Consider the following 23755-nt stretch of genomic DNA (forward strand, 5'->3'; position numbering starts at 1 on the left):
CCCTAGGTTGGATCCTAAGGTGTGAATGACATCCATCAAGAATTACACAGAGGGGTAAGATGAATGTAATAACCGCCATAACTATCAGAGATACCACATGTATTGTGACATCACGGGATATTAGTTACCTTGAGAACAACAGACTATACATTTTATTTACAGAATAGTCCCCACGCTAAGGAATTGAAGGGATATCGCTTGGATAAGGAAGGTCCTATATCATCAAGAGCAGTACATCGACAGAGCAGTGGTGAAACTCCAACCAGGATTGGAAGGCACCATACGAAGTGGTTCACAGGTGATTTTTTTTAACACATTTGACCTAAGAGATATTTAGATAGATCTTGATCACCCAAAGGGGCTGTATCATTTTAACTGGATAGTTCTGGAAACCGGTTGAGCAAACCGTGTTTATTTTTGTTTTTGATCTAAATAGGAAACCTTTTGAATTCACAGAAGAACAATCCACATTGAATCATTAAATAAAACTCAGGTAATTATGAGATTATTATCAGAGTGACAGCAATTAATGTCATTAGTGCAGACAAACTAAAAGTTTAATTATTTATTATAGATGGGACAACAGACATACTGAAAAGAATAGACAACTCCTGAAGAAGGGGATCATCAAACCCCGAAACGCGGAGAGACACAAGTGAATGTGTGGACATTCCATAAGAAATTGCTCTTAGGTGTTATTATTGAATGATCTATCAACATACGAATCAAGACTTGTTATTGTCTATTCAATTGTGAAATGATTAACAAAGTGATACATTGTAAAGTTGTTAACTTGAGAATTTGGTATATTATATGGTCTAACATGAACAAGGAAATGTATACACATTTTTAAGTAAAGAATCTTTTTACGAGACAATTATCGTAAGAAAAGTGTTATTTTTGAATTCCAAAATTGAAAATATAAACATTGTTTAACAATTGATTGTATTTACAATACCAACTTAGGTGTGCAGGGGACGGGAGAGGTCCACAAGATTGTGGTTATCTGTTGTTTGATTCAGGAAGAGGTGGTGGACAACATTAAAGGGCACAACTTAATGATGCCTGACTCCCTGCAAGGGAGCTCCCCAACCCCCACAAACCCACATGTCAGTGTAAGAATATCCCTATTGGCCTCAGAATGAGAAGATACTACTTCAGATAAATGGGTGCTGCAAATTATTCACAAGGAGCACACCTTGGAGTTTTAACAAAACCTATCCACACAACCACTGCAAATAGTGGCATGTAGCTATTAAATAAGGAAGCTTCCCAAATGGCCCGCAACAGCGTGATGGAGAGTGTCCCAATAGAACAAGGGGGACAGGCAGTCTACACTTTTTGCTACATAACCAAATGCCTCCCAAAGTGCATGCCACGATTTGTGGATCTCAATTAGTCAATTAGATATCAAACCTTCAGAATGTTGACACTGCTGAATATCATTCTTCAATTGCAACCTAATGATTGTGTGTGTTGTCTGGCCCTCAGGATGCCTATTTTCTTGACCCAATACACAAAAGGCATTCTCGATACCTTAGGTTCCTGGAAGAGAACGACCACTGGCAGGTCAGAATCCTGCCTTTCCATTCTGCACTCAGCTCCCATAGTGTTCACCAAGGTTCTGGACCCAGCGGCAGCTATATTGTGCAAAGAGTGTTTCCATGTTTAGCCATTCTTGGACGATTGGCTATTAAGAGACAGCACTAAGCAGCAGGTACCACAGGCAGTTAGCCAGTGTCTTTGCTGTTTCAAGTTACTGAACCTTCTGATAAGCAAAGACAAGTCTTCCCTAGAATTGCAGCACAGTATACAATTCAGGAGTTGTTTAGAATTCAGCATAGCAACAGGCCCATGCCCTTAAATCGCAGCATCTCACATGTTTACGGAATTTCAGCATGCAAAAAAGGACAAACAAGGACAACAGTAATGCCACGTTTCCTCTTCAGAGGCATATTGTGGCTAGATCGCTATTTGTCCTGATCGGGTTTATAGCCTCAGTTCATACTCTCTTTTAGTATGTGATATGGTGCTCTTCTCACTCTTTTAGTAAGGGATGTGTGATGCTCTTATTCATTTTTTAACCCCTTGAATGCCGAGCTCTATGCAATTCTGTGCAAATAGGACGAGCATACTTGTCCTTAGCTCGTGCCCTCCTCAATCTCTTTTAGTAAGGGATGTGATACCCTTATCAGTTTCTCAATAAGGAATATCATGCCCTTACCAGCAGCAAGCAGTCTTTCTCCCTTTAGGTGACCAGGTCCCTTGAACTCCTGGTGGCCCTCAGTTTCTGCCACAGCTGTTGAGTCAGCCTTCCCAGATGATTGCAGATCCCGGGCATCTGTATTCTAATAGGACTGAGGTCCAGTCTTAGGTTCAAGTGTCTGGCCTTTGGTTATTGGCTGTTTTCCCTTCCTGGTGCTGCTGTTTCCTTTGAAACTGCTTCTTCTCTGGCCTGCTTTGATCAAGTATGCTTTTGATCTCTTCGCCGCAGTTCCTCGACCTGTTTTGCCTTGCTCTTTATCCCTACTGCTGCCTCTATTTGCTCAAAGAAGCAACTTATATATGGCTTGTTACTCCCTTTGTCTCTACGCTTTCCCTTACTCAGAGTCTAATCTTCTTTCTCTCGGGCCTTGGCATTTGATCCAATTGTATTCTTTATGTCTACAGTTAATGCCAAATGTCATAGGTTTGCAATGCAATTCCTTCAGGAGGGGTAGATGAGGGTGTTCTAAATCTACTGGAGTGAAATGTTTGTCTTTGCCTTCCTTCCGCTTTGCATGTTGCATTGATGATCCAGAAGCTGAAAATGGAGAGGTGTGCATTGATTATGATAGCTATGATGTGGGTGAGGCAACATCCATTTCAAAGCACATCCAACACTACTCATGATGAAGCAGAGGGAAGGTGTATGTATTTATTTAGTGCGCATTTGCAAGGCGCTAATACATCAAGACATGTTTCAAAGGTTCTGCATCGCATCCCGGCTTCCTGCAATCTGGCATCCTGGCCTCAGAGGTCCTTGAATATGGTTACTTGAACCTGCCCCATTAATGCCAGGAAGTGCCTGCGCACTCGAGAGCAGCATAACCAATACAACATATTTTCTATATTTGTATTCATATTTTTCATATTCATATCGTGTCTTCATATTTGCTCACATTCCACCACTTCTATTCTTCCCCTTTCATTATTATGTTTGCCTTTCTCCTTTACACACATGTGCTCCATCCTCTTTGCAATGCTACTAAACTCATGCAGAGATGGATAGCCCTTGCTCCAAAATTCTTCTCATATCTTACTGTTCGTGATTTTGTACATACATCGATCACTAGTGTGTTTATCAAATCAGTGAGTAAAATGTGTTTGCTTGATCTCTCAAACTCGCGACTTAATCTTCTGTTGACTCTCTCATCTGTTGCTCTCTAATGCTAAAGTAATACGGCTGAAGGTTGGTATTCACTGTCTTTTCATAGTTTAAGGCCATTCTTTAAATAATGTTCTCATAAGAATTAATGCTACGCCACTTACACCCTCTTCACCATCACTCTTCATCCCTCCTTTCCCGAAAGAAGCAATAATTTGACAAAGCTCTTTTTTGCCTAACTTTCTAGACTAATCCTTGAACAGCGAAGACATGATCCTGATAATTCTCCTTCCATGTGGACCAGTAAATTGCAGGAAAACATTCAGTAGGAAGGAATTTCGGCAGCCCTGGGATGAGGCCCACACATCCTTTTGGGAAATGGACAATATATCTGAGGACATTTAAAGGATTTCCAGTGGTCGAAGTGAAAGAAGAAGAAGCGGAACTATGTTCCCTACTGGCCTGGCCCCTATCCCCACAAACCCTATCACCACGCCACCCCAGATATATTACAAACCCCCAAACATATGCACCTGCTGTTCAAGGTAACGTTCAGTGCAGTGCACTTTCAAAATAAAAGTACAGGAACAGTAAAACTTAATTTAAAAAAAATAGAGGAGCATCGCTCCCAACCGCTCCTGCACACTCTGACCACTGGATTTGCCATCAGTGGCAAGCACCTCAATACTTCAACATGCCCCCCACAAGATGCGTTTCCTTTTCTCCTACATCCGACAGATTCAAGTATTCAAAATTGCTCCATCACCTAATTACATGTGGGCCAGCCCACCTCCCCTTCGGTTGCCTCTAATCTGAGGTGTGAAACGATAGGGATGGTGTTAGCCGGTCAGTGATGTCGGTGGCAATTGGAATAAAACAGGCCTTAAGGTAGGGTTAGGGATTATACATAATGATTTTGAAATATATGTATTGCTATGGTTTTTGGGATTCATACTTCAACAACAGGAACTATTCAATAAGTAAGTGTTTCGATGGAAGATACCAAGGCTTCAGAGCTAACCCTGTTGATATGCCCCTTTGTTTTAGTCATTGCAATGGCTTTTGAACTGTAATCCTTAGCCGCCCATCCTCTGGATGGCGCACCTACATATTGGGTCTCTCGATTTGTATGATATAGACTTAGAGAATAGGGGTCAAGGTATGAAAGCCATCATGTTGGGTTGAGAAACGTTGATGCCACCAGCACCATGATTGCACCCAGGCTTCCAGTTTATGTTCTTCATTTTAGGCTGCGTAAAATGTGCTCCATGTTACTCACCTTTGGTATAGAAAACCTAAGGACCTAGGAGTAAGGTCTAGTAGTGCAACACCAGCATCATAAGTAAATTGTACAGTTTTAATACTGTCAGTTTTCCCACAATAAATGATTGTGTATGCCTATGCCACCGCCCCCATGTTCAGCGTAATTAGTTCCCTCAAATGACTAATACACCTTTTAGTTTTGGCTATTAGGTGGCTCTGTAAGCGCTGCCTACAAGCCAAAACTATTGGCATGGGAATTGAACATCGGAATAAGATGGGTTATGATGAAGGACACATATCTGTGGGTGCTGTTTAGCCACCCATTCACTGCCTGCCATGTTAGTCTTATGGCATTCCTACCCACTGCCTGCCCCTTCCTGCTCGAAACAAAACCCAAGGTATCTCTTTGACCTTGTATTTCTAAGCAGCCTTCTGAAATGTAATGGCTTGATTGAGGCTGTAAAACAGCTCCAGCTGTAATAAAAATCCCTTAACCAAGTATGCCTTTAGTCATTTGATTGATACATAATATGTGTGCACTTGCACCTGTTCCTTATATTGAATTCCTGTTAAAAACCAGCACTGGCAAAGTCAGCAGTTTTTCCGAATGTAGAAGTATAAGAGAGCCATTTGCAAGGTACTGGCAAAATATACCCGAGTACTAGCACAATTCACCACCTGTTGTCATCATATGGCTAGGTAGTGCAATTGAGAGAGTGTCTAAACATGTCTATCCCATGCCCACTCAAAGCATAAAACGGTTGTCTTTACCAATGCTTTTTATTTCCTTAGCTCCCCTGGATGAGCAGGTGCTTATTTAGCATTGATATTTAATGCAGTTCTCCCCCAGAGCACAAGTACTGTTGCTCTTAATGTCATCAGCAGCAGGCAATTCAGAACTTTGATATCAAGGTGCCTTCTCATTGCTTCCCCGCCCTCTAAAGTGTGCCTGTTCAGTCTCCATTACGCTGGGCCAGACAGGAGGGGATTTATTGAAATATGAGTCCAAGGCAATTTTGCTGAAATCCTAACTGTACATCATGCTTTATTCATAGCTTTCAAAAGGTTTATTATTAACGCATCTTTGAAGCAAATTTCTCTTTGAAAAGGTTCTCCCTTGTTACCATTTCCAGTAGTGTGAGCAGGTTTTTTATCTGTAAGTATCTTCCTCGGATGATTTATTTAATTTATCTTTCCTGGACTGAGCTTTTATTATTTATATTTTTGAGATATCTTTTGTGGTTTCCTTTCATTTCAGAGCTTTGATAGTGCTAATATGAATGTACAACGCCTTTCACATCACCGGTGTATGCCTTCCAATCAGATTGAGTAACAACACTTTAGGCCTCATTACAATTTCCGTGGTATTTCAGCGGTAAATCCACCAAAATACCACCCACAGATTTACTGTTACTGCCACTTGCTCTGGCTGAATTACCGCCGGATTAAAAATGCTGGTAGGTGGTGTTAGACCCCATTTATTGGAGGCTGTGGGGATTTTGCAGAATTATTGGCCGTAAGGTGACGGATTTACCTCCAGTTTTACTGTGCTTACCACTGTATTACCAACGTTTTTTCCCGTACCGCCATACTTGTAAAGAAGCCTCTTATCTAATTGCAATACAACACAAAAAAACGGATTAATCGCAAACAGTATTTTCACCTTTTTACTTTCAGAATTACTTGCAGTTGTAACCCTCTGGTTGTCGTTTTCTGTTCGGTTGGTTTTCATTTGTTAATGTATGACTTTGCATCTTCAAACAAATACAAAACAAGTGCAAAATTACATCTGTAGTTATATCTAACTTTTGATGCTTACCTATTGACTTCATATGTTTTTTAATTTTTGTTTTATAATTGCATTACATTTCCAAGCTTTGAATGATCCGTAGAACTGCCTTTTAAGAGTATGAAGTACAAAATATAAAATAATTTCAGGGGTCAGCCATATTTAACACACTATCTTGTGCAAGCATACCATAGATCTACTGACCTCATAGTAATCTGAGGCAGTGTTGCAAAACAAAATTATCTTTCCTAAATTAATGTATGAGAAAAACGACCTGCTAAGCAAGATCGAGATGGATCAACGTACAGAGGATTTCAGTAGCATCACAGTCGCTTGTGATTTTACAGGTAACTGGCAGAACTTCATATAATGTAGGCATTGTATCATCTAGTAAGTAATTTTGCATGTTATCACTTTCCAAATCATCAATACAATAAATAAAAAAGAGAACATACTTATATATATATGATGTCAGCTAACCATATTCACACAAGCGCACACAGTCACAGTTTATATTGCTGTTGTGAAAAAATAAGCAAGTGTGTTCCAATTATCAATGCATCTAACAATAGATATGCTGATTTGTGAAAAATTCCACCCTCTGCACATAGTGCATCTAAAGTGTGAGTCCTCTCAGAGCAACCGAGATAACCAAATCATTATCGGATAGCAGCAGAGTCAGCAACAGCTTTATTGTCTTAAGACAATCAGCAGAGCAACATTTTCACTTTACCAGAAAAAAACCTGTAACAACTTTAGCCACCTACCAGATCTTCATCTTGATAGGTCAAACTCTCCTGGCACATTCAAAACCATCCCAGAATCTTCCAGAAACAAAACTCAAGTATTACAATTACTAAAAGCTCTACAATTAGGGGAGGATGCCTACCTCCACTGCCCGTTGTTGATTTAGATCTTCCTTACATAAATCATCTGACCAGTTTCTTTCAGAAAGCTCCTGTCGAATGACGGACATAATCACAATATTTCCTTTCTATATGTGGTTGTACCATTCCATGATTTCATCTTCAAGTCCACGGTCGATGCCTTTCCACATCACATGATCAAAGAAGAGTCAATCACAGAAAATCTGGCCATGAAAAGATTACAAACATTTGATAATATAATTATTAATGAGGTCGACAAAGGGGGAAACATTGTAATTCTAAATACATCAGATTACTTTAAAATGTCAGAAAATCATTTATCAACAGCAGAATGTTATAAAACAACTAATTATGAATGTATTAGCATCACAATCAAACACGCCAGGGAACTTATTATGAAATGGCATAAGATAGGGTTACTAAAGGATGGCTAAAGATCATTTTTAATACAAGAACAATCCACAATACCAGCAATATATTTTTTGCCCAAAATACATAAAGAATATGATTTATTACCAGAGGTTAGACAGACTCTGAGCGGCATTGGATGGGTGACCGAGAATGTATCCAAATGTATAGATATACTACTAAGGCATGAAGTCTACAAACTCGACTAATTTACAAGAGATACCATGCATGCTTTGTAGAATTTGGATCAGATTATCTGGAAAGACCAATATGTATGGGTCACTATGGATGTTGGGAAAAGGATAGCTCCGGGGAAACGCTTTTGTCTTGGAAGCAAGACAACGCAGCGCAACACAACTTTGAATCCCGATCCCACACTTGGAAACCAATAGTTAGTATTAAGCGTGTTATAAATTAACAATTATAATTATAATTAAAGCTTTGTATAAATCCATAGACCCTATAAGGACAAACCAGTGTCCTATTTTCTACCAATTGAGATTTTGAAGGAATTACTAACCTTCAAATTTGTAGAGTAACCCCTCAACGCTCATGCCAGAAAAAAGTCCTCTGCTGCCATGGAGCGTCCTGACAAAAACAGTTTGAGCAATAGGTTTTAAAGGTACACAGCGTCATGAGTGATGTACATTACATAGGTTACAAACTTAGGTACCTGGTTGGTGCGCCCCTATACGCATATAGACTGCTCCATACAGGATGCCAGGTGATTGGTCCCAGCATCTGCTGTCCATCTTCGTCCACATGGGGATCTTCTTTTTCATCATCCAATACAAAGACGATAATTGACAATTTGGTTACACAATTAATTAGTTCATAGCCCTAAAGTGCACTTGGTACCAAGGACATGAGTGAGGCGGCTACTTTTGAGGTTGTGGTAACTTCTCAGAACTACGTGAACCCCTGCTCCTTTCCCAGGCACGCTAGCGCCTCCACAACTTTCCCATGCCGGCATGCATTTGTTACGTCTCCTCTGGCACCTTGCAGCACAAATCACATGAACTAATGGTGGGGGCAGCCCGCCCTGATCTCTGATCTTCCTGATTGATGGGCCACTTTACAGTTTTATGGCCAGGGGTCTTAGGCTGGTCAGTGTACTCAAATGTGTAGGTCTTGGGCTTGAGGGTCTTGGGCCATTATAACTTAGCGATCTGGACTGGCAATGGCCTAAAGCCCTCACCCCCTTCTCATAGGATAGCTTCTTCAAAAGATCCATTCCGGCCTTCTCTTGGCCTTGCAGGGCGCATTCCGTCTGGGTTGCATGCACTACTGATAAGCTACAATAAAAAACGTTGTGTCAGTATTCAAGAAATTAATCTTCTGCAGAGCTACCATAGCTGCATACCCTTCTAACCCTCAGGACTGAACATAAGCATACTAGCATAACCATGGCACTAGCCCGCAATTTCAATATGGCATCTAACTTCTAAAATGGAGTTTCATCACACATGGATACTAATGCCGAAATTCACTACAATTCCACTACAATTCAGCTTCTATGGGTGACCCCTCTCCCCGTCCATTCTCCTAGCACCCCCACGGCATCTCCTTCAACAATCGCCTTATCCTAATTCACAGAGGGTACTGGGACTTTCGCCCTTGCTTCCCAACACTTTGAAACATAATGGGCTTCATTACAAGTTTGGCAGTCCAGAAACAAGGGTGCCGGTAAGCTCACCGGCACACTTGTTTCAGGGGTCCATGTCTGGATTCCCCTAGTAACTTAAGGTGAGACCTAAAGTTACTTACAATATGAGCTAAAGAATGTGGGTAAGGCTCTCGTAACCAGGACTAATGTTTGGCAGAGGGACTCCCAGGACCCCCCCCTTGTTAATTTTCATAAGAAATAGAACTAGGGAATTACAAATGAGTATAATGACCAGGCAACCAGCGAGGGGGTTCTATAAATGTCTTAACTGCTCAATCTGCAAGTATGCTCTTAATAATGTTCAGACCTTTGACACCAAGGACAACCACAACATTTATATTGAGGACTTGATAAACTGTTGTACCATATATGTGGTTTACATAATTGTATGTGTCTGTAATAAGTTGTACGTAGGCAGTACAATCGGAGAATTGAGACATGGGATCTGTGAACACTTGAACATCTTGGCGACAGCAGATAGAAAACTTTGATTGAAAGAGCACTGGCTACAAGATCATCAGATGGATGAAAAAGAAGACATCGGGTTCATAGGAATTAAACACATACTTATGGAGCAACCATGGGGAGATCGAGAACAAATTTTGAGGCAATAAGAAGTAAAAATGAGATGCACACTACACAGCACAGTGAATGGTCTGAACACAATAGTGTTATATAAAATGATTTGACATCTGACAAAATATTCACAATGTTGTTTTAGAGATGTATTGGGGTTACATAACTCAGATCATGGAGTCACAGTGATGGGTTTCAGCTCGATATGAACTTGAACTGAACAGGTCTTTTGAAAATCCCTCACTGGAAGGGCAACATGAATCCATCAGACTATCAGAAATAGCTTTTGTATTTAAACGCATTAATCAATCCGTTTGATTGTAGGCATCTACATGAAACTATGAATATATGACATCTGCCACAGTACCACAAATATAGGATAATAAATGTAAATAGAAGCATGTGTGTATGATGTTATCATGCTATGCTCCTTCAATTAGATTATTTCAAGTAATATATGACATATAAGAAGAACGACAATGTGATTGCATCTTTATTTTAGATGTCATTATTCTTAGCTCACAACTTGAGCATCAAATATTTTCATATAAAGATGATAGCTAAGAAAATGCACTGGCAAATAGAATTTCAGAAGAACAGTGTTCGCGACACACATTCGCGTGAAGTCATCACGCTAATGCAGGTGAGGTAGACACGTTAAATAACGCCCATCAGTGGCGGCCGCCATTAGCCACACGGAACACTGCTTGTTAGAAGCACTGAAGCTGCAAAAAGGACTGCCCGCTGATGCACGTACATGCGTAGGGGAGGGTCGTGTGTAGGGAGCGGCACATTGTTACTGCCACCGCCTACGTTTTTCCTTTTTTATAAATGCTGCTCCACATTGCACTCCGTTCCTGTCCTCATAGGACAGAATTATCCACAGGTATGGAGCAACAGGATTTATAAACTAGGAACACTGCAGTCACTACAGTGAGTGACATTTCCTTTCTCTCGTGTGAAAGTTCAGCGACAAAGATTGGCTTCAGGAAGCAATAGGCCTATTCCTCTTCATAAACACATACCTCAGGTAAGGCCTACACTTGGCAACAACTCAAGGCTGACACACTAAAACAAATAGTCGGGACATGGTTGCGAATACAAACTGCCCTAAGTATTTGGGCAACATCAGTCAACCTACTTGCCATGCCATTACAGATCTCTCACAATAGGGACATGCACAGACATATGAAACATGCACCGAAACCTATGGAAATAGAACACAAATATGGAAACATGTTCAGCTTCTTACGGCCTGTCCCTACAAATCGTTCACTGTCCCCACGTTGGGAGGGAGCTAATCCCAGTCACCATCCACGTTGCGTATTTAAGCCAATGCATACCCTGCTGTCAGGAATGTGTCTGACGTTTAGGCATGCATGAAAGCACGGGCTGCAGGTCACGTGTAACCGCAGCCACACTCTCCTCCGCATCACAAGTCTCTTCTGTGAATCGTGGACTTCCGAGGTGAGAACTTTGAATGCAGCGATACCAGGGGTAAAGTGCGCCTCAAAGTCTGTGCTCCAATCATTTGGTAAATTTGCCCCCAAGTGTCCTCTTCAATAAAATCCTCCGAACTGTAGCATTGAAATGGACCTTGTGTGTAGGGAGTGCCAGATGCCATTGCTCTCAGTACGCCTATTTAATTGAACAATGGAAATACACATAGACAATTAGAAAATGTACTGGATTTTACCTGTTCTAAATGTTTGGGTATTTTGCTTACTTATCAAATGCATTTGAACTGTTAGACCATTCTAAAACCATAAAGCACCTTTGACAATTGTATTTTTAGGTGGGATGTCTAGTGTGGTTGCATGTTGTACCTTTCTCTGTTTAAATCTGCAGAGTGCTAATAAACATAACATGTCAGTTGTTTTGGTGAGGGAGGACAAGGGAAGCTGGCTGAAGCCATAGAAGGTCACCATTAACCTGAGTTAAAAAATGTCCTTCGTTCGATCCCTCCTAGATTAGCAGTGCTACGTGAGGAGCAGCCCTTTCCGAAATTTAGATTCAACTACATTAATCTGCTGAGGTCTGCCAATGATTAGCCCACTAGTGCCTACTCATCCCCACGAGACCCTTGTTTAGACACATAATTGTCCTGCTTACCTTTGCTCTTATGGACCTCCTCACTCTGCCCATCTGGCCGCTGAGCTAATATCCATCTAGTGCTTGTACATATACTGTCCTCATTGTACTTTGTACTCATTTTGCCTGTTTGTAAACTGCACTTGCTTTCTACCTGTAATATACTGTATTTTGTATTCTGCATGTAACCCATGACCCTACCCTGTAACTAAAGTTTCGCATTTTCTGTACTGCTGCACCCGGCTACCTTCGGGTTTGGTGCGCCTTATAAGTGAATAAAACAAACAAAACGAACTCAGCATCATGAAACAGAATTAGTATAGTTCATTCCCCTTTGGTCAACCTATGTTCTATTATCCGATGTTTATTATGGGGAGGCGATCAGTTGTAACCAGTGCTTCACAGTGGTCATTGAACTGTGTATACATAAAACAGTCCATTTTCCAAAGACTTCTCCAGCAGATGGCGACTTTATTTTATGGTGTTCTCTGTACTTAGTATTTGTTCTCATGTAAGTCTTTCAATCTGTCTTAATAAGAACCATTACACACCTGAAGCAATATGGAGTATTTAGCAGTGGCTCGGATGTGGCTAGCATTTGCTTATTTGTCCGCTCCGCCAGACCCTGTCATCTGCGTTTCTTTTCAAGTGTCAAGTAGTGTTGAACACCAGCTTCAGTGGCCACAGTAAAAGTCACTGCTCACCAGTCTGGAAGTTCTTTTTACATTCCTTGTGGGGGACGTGACAGTTCGACCGTGAGTGGCGGGGGCCTTGAGTTGAAAGTAGGTCAGTATGTTCTTAGGCACAAGCCTTTGCAGGCGTACTAGTGGACCAGATGTTAGAAGTAGTGAGCAGCTCCAGGAATTGTGGGTTTGATCCTCTCCCCCAATGATCACATATTTGTATTTATCTTCCCCTCACAGCCCAGTAATTCAGTAAGGCACTGTCACATCCCTGGGGCCAGATTACAGAAACTTTGCACCGGTGCAAGGGCAAAGTTGCACGGTATTAGCACTAGGGCAAAGTTTGCCCTATTTCTAAAAACACTGGGAAATATTAGAAAACTATTGCACCGTGACAACTCCACCATGGCATTGTATAAGCACCTGGACAAAAATTGCCCTAGTGCAAGAAAGATACAATGGATGCGTTTTTCCCCAAGGGCAAAGTTTGCCCTAGTGCTAATACCATTCCGTATTAGCACTAGGGCAAACTTTGCCCTGTTGCAATAATGCAGTGAAAATGTATCTTTTTTACCCGACAGCAATTTTTGCCCTGATGCCTATAGCATGCCACATTGCACTTGTCAAGGTGCAATAATTTTCTAATATGTCCCAGAGTTTAAAAAAAATATAGGGCAAACTTTGCCCTAGTGCTAATACCGTGCAACTTTGCACTTGCAACAGTGCAAAGTTTCTGTAATCTGGCCCCATGTCTCTTTGTGAAAGGACTTTTGTTTGTTGATAAAGTCTGATAATGGATGCACAGGTTCAGAAAGTGCTGCGCCATGTTTCCAAAAAATAAAACAGAAGCAAAGCCTGTAGGCTTATTATATGGTTGATAGTATTTTGGTTAGGATGTAACATGTTCAACTGTACAACTCAGCCAACAAGCACCTACTATGTTAAAACATTAAGCTGCTCATATTATTATTTGTATTCTGCCGATCAATATAAGTACATTATATCATGACCCTGTTGCTTCTGTGCTTCTAATGGCGTTAGGGGAGAGTTGTGGTTTTTGGTTATGTGGACTAACCAAAGCAACCATAGCGAGGCATGTTGCCATAGCAACAAATTGGTACCATGCGTAATAATCGCAGCCACCTGATAGGTGGTCGCATTGCAGGGCTTATGCGTCAGGCACGCCTAACAAGGCAATGACGTAGTGAAAAATGAGTAGAATGCGGCCTGTTGGAGTTTGCTCGAAACAAGAAGGCACTCCCTTAGTTTCACAATAAAACAAATTACAAGATTGTCCTTTTACAGTATCTATTTGAGATATATGATTTAACTTTTGCTGTGATTCTTATACCCAGCATACCAAGTAATAATGTTAACATTTGAATTCTAATCCAATACACTTAAGTGGGCAGCACAGATTACTTAACTCAATAAGGCAGTGATCTCAAATATGGCCAAATGACCGGTTCTGTGGGATGGTTCCCACTCAGGGAGCTCGGCAACCATGGGCTAGTTTAGTGTACCTTACCAAAGGAGAAATAACCATTTGCATGTCAGTCTGCCTCTACCCACATGGGCAGTCCAGCACCAAAACACTTGGCAATTCTCCTCTGAACAAGTATACCATCAGCAACCTCAGGCACCTGTTTCTGTCTTGTTGGGCATCATCAGCAAGGTGTGGCTCTGGTGCTGTGTCTCTATGCTCCCAGAGAGTAAGGGCTCCACGTCTGAATTGCTCCCACCGATTTAGTGTGAACCCCCAAGTGTTTCAAAATATTCAAAAAGGCCAGAGCCTCTCTATTGAGAACGAACACGACTAAAAACCTTGTTCTATGGTTTGCTTTAATTTAACCGTTATTAAAACCTTTGGGAACATTTAAACAAACTCCACCATGTGATGGAATTGAGATGGAAAGAATGTGCCCAAACTCATGATTTTTTATTAATGACTTGTCCAGCATTTTGACTTTGCGATTTCACAACTGATTATTTACCTTTGTACAGACTCCCACTGTTCAGGAGGCAGGCCTTGCAGTCCTTTGTCATCTGTTATCAATGGGGGCCTTAATGACACTGCAAGTTAGATATACAGAATCTACGATTGAACTTACAATGCATTCGCTGCATCATTTGTAGGCGTTCATTGCAATATCTACCGGGTATTGCATCATTTTTGGGAACATGGGTCTATGTTGCTTGCAGAGTGAAATGGTTTTGATGATATTTTTCGGCCCCCCCTTATAGGGAACAGAGCAAATAAACCTCCGAATGTAGCCCCGCCCTATTACATAGCCTTTTTGAACTAAGGTTGGGAAACGGAGCCCTCAGAGGGATTTTGTTTCTGTTCATGCAGTAAAGAAAAACATTTTGCGACATGTTTCCCTCGTGAACTTTCGGCGAAACTGGTTTCTTCTTTAGGCCATGCAAAAAACAAAGCAAAGACATCAAAATGTCTTCAGTTTAGTCCCAGTGCAAGTGCAATAGTCTTTATGTGATATGAATTGTGGCTTAACTTGTTTGCCCCATTACTTCTCACATCCACCTGACCTTATATCTCATATATGGCTTCACTGCTCCTCTTCCTTTCTACCTCCTCTCCCTTCCATCATCTCCACTTCCAAGGAAACTGTCCTACATATTAAATCGTTGTTTGTATCATGATTGTTAACTTGCTTCTACCATTATTGTATCTTGTTGTTATATTGTAAAGCGCTATATAAAATAAATAAACATAAACCTATTACTACACAGGCTAAGTGCATTAGTCTCCCTTTTTAGCACCGGTGCAAGCTTTAGGTAATCTGGCCCTTATAAGTCAACAGCTCAGATGTGCCCACTCTGATTTATAGCAATGCCTCGCTTATCAAAGTGCACTACTTTCGCAATTAATTTCTGACTAATGATATATGCTTACAATGAGCAGGCCTGTACTTCTTTTTCAGGAAATACAGCAGCATTTTGAAAAAGAGAAAATGATTCTGGAGGAGGAGAAGAATCGGCTTCAACAGCAGATGGAAAAAATCAGAGAAGAGCTGACAAGCAAGCTGACTTCGTCCAATCAGGAGGCAAGTGCGCGCTTCCGAAAACTGTCCGATTCATTGGAGCAGATTCCTTCTGTAATGAATTTCACGACCATTCCTATTTCGTGTGCAATACGACTCCTCTGCCAGTCGTCTCTGGCCCTGCAAGCCATTGCTTCTTGCAAATATCATCTATTTATTTTATTGTTTAACATCGCCCGCCGTCGTGCTATTAATATTATGCTGAGAATTGAGGGAGCAATACTAGCAATATAAAAATCAAATTATAAGGATTTGGGGGATCTATGTGATTTTATCGAACCCAAAAATGGAGAATGAAATCTTAAGCTCCCTGTCTCCCAGTGTTTAGTACCCCAACCCCCTCCCCGCCAGATTTAACCCCTCGCTCCACACCCACATATCTTTTTTTTTTTTTTAAAATCAGTATTTTTTCAGTATTTTCTATTAGGTAAAATCACTGGCCACCGGATTTGGGGGTGAAAAGCACACGTAGGCATTAGTTGATTCAGGCTGTAATATCAGTGTGTATTTTTAGGGCTAGTTTCAAATTCTATTCATATTTTATAAGGTTCTTAACTTTCTCAGGAATGAAACAATTTCGACTTTGGTAATAAGTGTTTACACTGTATATTCGTATTTTTTTTTATTGTTGATGGTTAATTATTTGTAAGCAGTAATGCCCCTTTATAAGGGGTGTACCGTGTGGGTTGGCGACGGGCTCGAGTTTGACGAGGCCCTGGATCGTTACCACCCATTCATTACAGCCCTAGAATGATCTTTTAATGCTATTAGCACCACAGGGATGTGTAGCGGGGGACTACGATTTTATGTATAAATACAGGCTGCAGCAAACGCACAAGGTGTTGAAATGCGGCCAACATGGCTACTGTGAAAATGAGGCAGAGGTCCCTGTGTGGGGTGGCTTTTCCATTTCCATGGCAAGCTAGGGCAGAGGCAGTCGGCCAGAGCTGCGTCATGGCCAAGCGGAATTGAGGTAGGGGCGTCCAGGGCACTTAAGAGTTGACTGCGAAGGTGGAACAGCTCGGAACATGTTCGCAGGGAAGAGCAGGAACGGGTGAGCCAAGCGAGGTTAGAGAGCGAGTGTAAACTGCTTTCAGCCGGCTTCGACCATGAAATAGTCTGTCTTCTGAGAAACCTGATTGTCTGACACATTGTGCTAATAGTGAATGATTGTGATAGAATATGCAGGTGTAACTGGGGATAGGGGGTCTACAATCTTAATGTCTGCTCTCACTTGCCTCTGGTACATTTCTATCTGATTTATTTTGCCACAATGTTTTCAGCATCTTATAAGAGCATTTCTGCACAACAATGAAGAGAACCTTTTAAAGCACGGCCACAACGTAGGTCCGCCACCTTACTTTGCTTAAGGGTAAGGGATACTTTTACATAGCCTCACGTGCACTTTATTTAATTTATTTATTTTGTCTCAGCCGTTTTTTCTCCTACCCGCCAGACAGTTTCCTCTTGCCATTCTACTTTTCTCTCTTCAACATTTACCCCTGCAAGGATGTGACATATACGTCTTTTCTGCATTCATTAATAAAAAGCAGATAGCACTGAAGTAGAATTCCTGCTGGCGCTTAAAGAAGATTCTTCTGGAAATAATCACAGGTTCCGCTTGCAGTGTTTGAAGCCTTTCCTCACGTTGCACGTCTGTGGTCCATTTTCAGCTAGGACTTTGAGGGCCTGCATGCAGAATTTATTGGAAATGTTCAGAGCCCATGCTGCTCCAAAGCTTTTGGAATTTGTTGCGCAATTAACCCCGGTCCTAGTTAGCATTCTCTGAGGTGTCCTCGGCCTATCAGAAAGGATGACTCGGAGATGGCGATGTGGCCTTGGCTGGATTTCAACTAGAGAAGCTCTCTGCCATCAGACCCATTACAGAGTTTTGGCTCCACCACTTAAGCTTCCTTACAACCAATCTTTACATTGTCATAGCAACCACACAGAGCCATGTGAAAGGAATGCAGTATGCAAACCCACAATAGACCATGTTCCCCAATGGTGCATACCTGCAAAGGAAACCATGGGCATCATTATGACACTGCCGGTCCGATAAGAAAAGTGGCAGTATTAACATATACCAGAACTTTACCGGACCGGCAGAGTATGAGTATGCCGGTGGGGGTAACCTGACCCACCTCCAGCAAATAACTGGAGGTAACTCGGGTCCCCACTGGCATAAAACAGTTGGTATTCCATGGGCCTCCATGGAATGGGGATTTACCAGTTTTTCTGCTGCCTGTCATATCCCTGTATTGCCAGGATATCAGGGGGCAATAAACATAGCTGCGTTTGCTGGGATCCTGGCAGAGTTTCCACCAGGATACCGGCAAACCTATAATGATGCCCAATTAATGTCAGGAGTAACATGAGATATCTTATAATGAGCCGTTACAGCTGCCTAGTACATACCAGACCTATTTGCAAGGGAACATGGCAACTGAAAACACAATGATGATCGTCACTTCGCTGCCCCAGATGCCATGGGCTGCAACTCTAGTCAATGGCCCGGACAGGTGGGTGCCTCCCCATGATAGAAGTCGCCAGAGCCCAGGCATCAGGATGTGTGTTGGAGTGCAGCTCAAGAGAAAAAGAGCCGATTGTTGAAGGAGGGAAGAAGGCAGAATATGAGACAAAAGTACAGCAGCGGGGCGAGCACGAAGAAGAGAGAAAAAGAGGGGTTGACCAGAGACTGAGTGAAGGATTGAAGGGAGAAGTGATCACAGTGACTAGAAAAATTTCGAAAGGAAATAGGGCAAGGAGAATTTTGTGACTATCTAGGAGGAGAGAGGAGCAAGAATGGAACTTTGGAAGACCTGGTGGTAGAGGGTAGGGGAGGTTAAGAGTAAAAGTGCCTGAAGAGTAAAAGACATAAGGGAAGAAAGGCTGCAGATTTGGCCTGACAAGCAGAAAGCAGGTAAGAACTAGAAGTAAAGCGAAAAGAAGGAGCAGAGGGAAGAGAACGAAAGGGAGGAGGTGGGAAGGAGGAATATTAGAAGCAGCGAGGAGGCTACCAAGCAGAAGAGAATGAGAGAGATGGTGAAGAATGAAGAGGTTGTGAGGCGGCACACATTAGGTTAGAGGTCAAGAAAATGGAAAGAACGAGGTGTTCATTCAGGAGCAGGAAGGAGGGGACATAAGGAAAGCGAAGGTGCAGAGCAGTTATGAGGTGATTGGAAGAAACCTCTGTAGGAAGGGGTTTGGGAGTACAGAGAAGGTCATTGGCAGAGCTTTATGGAAGAAGTGGGAGAATGCAGGTACATTCAAACCCCCAAAACCGTGAGTGACTGAGTTGTGAAGATATTTCCTAGCAAGGATCTACCAGATTGAGGATTGTAAAACCTGGAGACTTTTTTGCTTGAGGCGCAAGCCAAAATTTACTATTTTCGAGTTATATATTCCTTCGGAAGGAATTAAGAAATTACCACCCTATCTTTCTAATAGACACTTTGCCACTGCATAGATTGGATTTGTGGTGTGATAGGAAACAGGCCCTCGCCCATATGCAAGCAGGTTTTCAAAGGGACGTGGGGACCATTGACCAATCTTTTCATCTGCTTCTGCCACTAACGCAAATTGTATGCATGAAGAGAACACAGCCTTATTCTCTAGTCATACATTTGAAGTTTGCCTTTAATTGTGTGCAAAGATTCTTATTGTTGCAGACGTTGACTCTATTGAGCATCCCATTTACTCCCTGTTAAAAGAACCCTTTATACTGAGAACACTCCAGTAGTGAGTTGGTTTACAGGAGGTGAACTTACAAGGACATTGCAGGTTCTTTGGGGAGTTTGCCATGTCTGTGCTTTGACCCTGACTGCTCTTTAGTTTTTGTATCAACAGTATAACAGTGGAAAGGTCACTCCTTAACAGTGATGCCCAAGGCTAAATGCAGTAAATCTTAACATCTTACGTTTTGCAGATGAGTAGTTATAGGGGGCCCCTTTTTTCCAATGTAACATTTTTGACAGGTGGGAACGCCCTCTGGTTGTCCTTATTCCCGCCCCCTTTTGATATGGGTTTGATTTCTTTTTGATATGGAAAATTTGATATCAATTAATTTTTTATATCAAATTGGTTTGATATAAAATTTTATATCGATTTGATATCCATTTTATATAAACGGCTACATAAAGTGTGTTTGTGTACTTTGATGCGGTTTGATATAAAGTGTATATCAAAATGATATAAAGTGTATATCAAAATGTTTTTAATATGGGAGAACGCATGTGCGCTGTTGCTTGGTCGAGGGCAAAGTGAGTTGTGAGGAGTTAGACGGCGAGTGTTAGGGTTTGGTGATGCGGCGATGACGCAGGAGTGGGTGGTGCTGCGTATGTGAGTGTTCGATAGAGAGGGAATATAAAGCTAGGCAGATTGGGTGACGTCACACAGTGCTAAGAGTTTTATGATTATAAATCTAGGCATGCTAAATGATGTCACGACTTAATAGGGGTTTTAGAAAGTTTGAATATAATTCTAGGGGGATCGCCGACATGGTTTTATATGGATTTGATATAATTTTACAACACTTATAGCCAATGTTTTTTGATATCGGATATTTTTCTGATATCATTTTTGATATCAAATTCACAATTCATATTTTGATATAGAAATGTCTCGATATCAAAATAATACCTTTTACATAAACGTTATATAATGTTAATATAAAATTTGATTGAGAGGGCTGCTTTAAGACCACAATGGTGACACGGGGGAGGGTCGGACAACCCGGATATATACCACTCTGCGATGGGCTGGAAAACACAGTGCTTTTTGCGCTTTTCCGGGACTATTCTGGAAGCAAAATACATATAGCTTTAGCCAGGGGCAAACACCCCCAGGAAGTCCCGTGGATTTGCTGGTGTATGAAGGGATGGAGAATGCTCAGGATCTAATGGCCGGATATGAACTCAAGAGTTTTGGGACAATGACAAGTCTGTTTTGGAGCAATCATTTGTGGTCGACGCAAACCCTGAAGATGAGGACTGCGAAGCTACAGCGATGTCGGCCGACGCAGCGATGGCGACGGAGACCGCTTCCGCCCCCCCCGGAACACTGATGAAAAACAGCGGCAAGTGTGCGGAGTTGGGGTGAACCAGACTATGGCAGAGACTATTAATATTTATTGCGCTTGCTGTTCCAGCTGGTTTGAAACCCAGGGTCTTGTGAAAGTAGACTGTGTAAGGCCTGTCTATCACTGCTGGACACCGACGACCTTAAAGACAATGCCACTATTCAATACGTTTGTTGTTCAAAACAAATTGAAAGCCCGGCGGATATCAATCTTTGCAAGGATTGCAAAACAAAGGGGGGTCTCGTAAAACAGCCCAATGACCTGTTAAGGATGAGATCCAGAAAGCCAGTAAAAACCAGCAGCGCATTTATAAAATCGAAAAAGCCCATAAAAAGTAATGGTCATGGAGCCAAAAAAATATATTTAGTTAAATGACTGGGATGGCCTGACATTCAACAGTTGGCACCCGCCGGATCCCTAGAGACCACGGGCGTGTAGCTGCAGTCAAAATGGAGTATGCATCTTTTTATATCATGCTTCCCAGGAACGCATCAACCGGGACATTTCCAGGGAACGAAATATCCAACATTACTGTGTAGCTAGCCAAACCCATAAACCTGGAGGGCCAATGGACCGTTGCACTCACCGAGGTTCAGTATGTCCGATCGTGTGACACATAAGCCCTGGAGCAAGCTATGTTTATCATAAAACAAACAAACCCTCCGAGGCTTTGGCTGGGAGGATTTCCCGAGGGACATTATCCAAATATAGAAGAACTTGTCAGAGCCATCAACAAGGCCGTATCATGCATACCCGAGTATGAGGACACAGCACTACATCTAGACCCGCACCAGCGGAAAGTTTTTCTACAGGGCCCATACCCATCTATTAGGTTTTCAACAACCAGGAGACTGCGTAGCATATTGGGAACTGTGCAACACATTGGAAGTAAAGAACCGTGGGACAAAACCTGCGCCAATATTAAAAGGGGATTTTATAGCTTATTGCTTTATAGGGACATTGTGGAGTATCAAAGGGTGGGAGACAGCTACGCCCGCTGCTTAGACCCATGGAGATTAAAGGAAACAGGTGAATAGCCCCTGGGAGAGACTACCAAGTCTTTAGCTCACTGTCCCTTTCACAGAGAAGAAATGTCCCTGCATATCAGCCTTTGTCCTGCCCAGGGGCAGTCCAGCACCGAAATGCTAGGCAATTCTCCTCTGAACAAGAGTACCAACAGCAACCCCATACACGTGTTTCAGCCTTGTTGGGCATCATCAGTGAAGTGAAGCTGTGCCTCTCTAAGAACAGTGAGCAAGGGGTCCACGTCTGGATCGCCCTGGTAACTTAGGGTGAGCCCAAAGTTAATTTATACAAAACAAAGGGGGTCTGGGAATCGCTCTACCAGCACAAACCCAGCTCAATGACCTGTTTGTGGGTGAATAACCCATGGGAGAGACTCTACCAAGTCTTTAGCTCACTGTCCCTTTCACAGAGGAGAAATTTCTCTGCATATCAGTATTTGTCCTGCCCAGGGGCAGTCCAGCACCGAAATGCTAGGCAATTCTCCTCTGAACAAGAGTACCAACAGCAACCCCATACACGTGTTTCAGCCTTGCTGGGCATCATCAGTGAGGTGAAGCTGTGCCTCTCTAAGAACAGTGAGCAAGGGGTCCACGTCTGAATCGCCCTGGTGACTTAGGGTGGGACCCATAGTTAATTTATGCAAAACAAAGGGGGGTCAGCTCCACCTCACTGATGATGCCCAACAAGGCTGAAACACGTGTATGGGGTTGCTGTTGGTACTCTTGTTCAGAAGAGAATTGTCTAGCATTTCGGTGCTGGATTGCCCCTGGGCAGGACAAAGACTGATATGCAGGGATATTTCTTCTCTGTGAAAGGGACAGTGAGCTAAAGACTTGGTTGAGACTCTCCCAGGGGCCATCCACCCAAGAACAGATCAATGGGCCATGTTCGTGCTGGTAGACTCCGAGACCCCCCTTTGTTTTACTGTGCAAGGATTGTATTGTGCTAATGAAGATCGACATGGACACGCAGACCCCTCTTCGTGCTAATATTCGTGCCACCCAGGGGCTTACGGCCATCGTAACGGGGGCATGTTTAAAACAACACTTTTACAGGTGGTGATATGGTCATAAAATTAATGATTCACAGCAGGATACTCATGAGTGTTTGGAAAAAGCTTACGCGGATAATTCGTTACATAAAATATGTTTTGTGTTGAGCCCAACACACATTATAGACTTGTTGCAACTGACACAACCGCTGACACAGATAAGGATTGGTGCAGGGACTGAGCGATGCGTATAGAAAACATTATGGGCTTTAGAATCAGCAAATAAGCTACTTTTGAAAATGAAGCAGTTTAGTTGCATGTGTCCGATGGGCGCTAGAAACAGTTCCCATCTGGGTGGAGATAAAATATATATAAATGGAGTGTAACACGAGCGTTTAACGAAGCAGCGGCATACAATGTGGTTGTGTGATATTCGCAGGTGTTATTTGAATGTCAATGTTGTAATGTGAATATATTTTGAATAAAATTGTCCTTTTTAAATGCAAATAAAAAACATTGTTTATAAAAACTGACAGTGTCTTTATGTTGAGTTGTTATGGGGAGACGTGTCTGGCCTGAAGCTGTCAAAAATATATTATGATGAAGGAAGTGTGGGCAGTTATGGTGGGGTTGATGACCTGCATCGTAAAATGCGAGCCGATGGTGAGAAGGTGTCACGGGGGCTGTTAAGATGTGGCTTTCAGGTGCATAAACCAGCCCAGAAACATTTTAAACAGTGAATGACCGTGGTATGTGACATCAATCAACAATGGCAGGCAGATATTATGGATTTGAGCCAGCTCCGTGAAGACAACGATGGTTTCCACTATATTCTAGCCGTCATAACCGTTCTATCAAAATACGCC

The 23755-nt window shown here is 42.2% G+C and overlaps 1 protein-coding gene across 4 annotated transcripts in view; it reads left to right on the forward strand.

Annotated features, from left to right (window-relative positions):
* The window catches only part of FAM184A (family with sequence similarity 184 member A), an 833199-nt gene that overhangs the window by 418176 nt on the left and 391268 nt on the right, over nt 1-23755 (forward strand). For all 4 annotated transcript variants that reach the window (XM_069606609.1, XM_069606608.1, XM_069606610.1 and 1 more), the window contains exon 6: nt 15673-15795. In XM_069606609.1, coding sequence (XP_069462710.1) covers nt 15673-15795 — 123 coding nt within the window. The remainder of the gene's footprint in view (nt 1-15672; nt 15796-23755) is intronic.

This window comes from Ambystoma mexicanum, chromosome 4p (genome assembly GCF_040938575.1).
Source record: "Ambystoma mexicanum isolate Mex_15411 chromosome 4p, UKY_AmexF1_1, whole genome shotgun sequence".
In the NCBI taxonomy this organism is placed as follows: Eukaryota; Metazoa; Chordata; class Amphibia; order Caudata; family Ambystomatidae; genus Ambystoma; species Ambystoma mexicanum.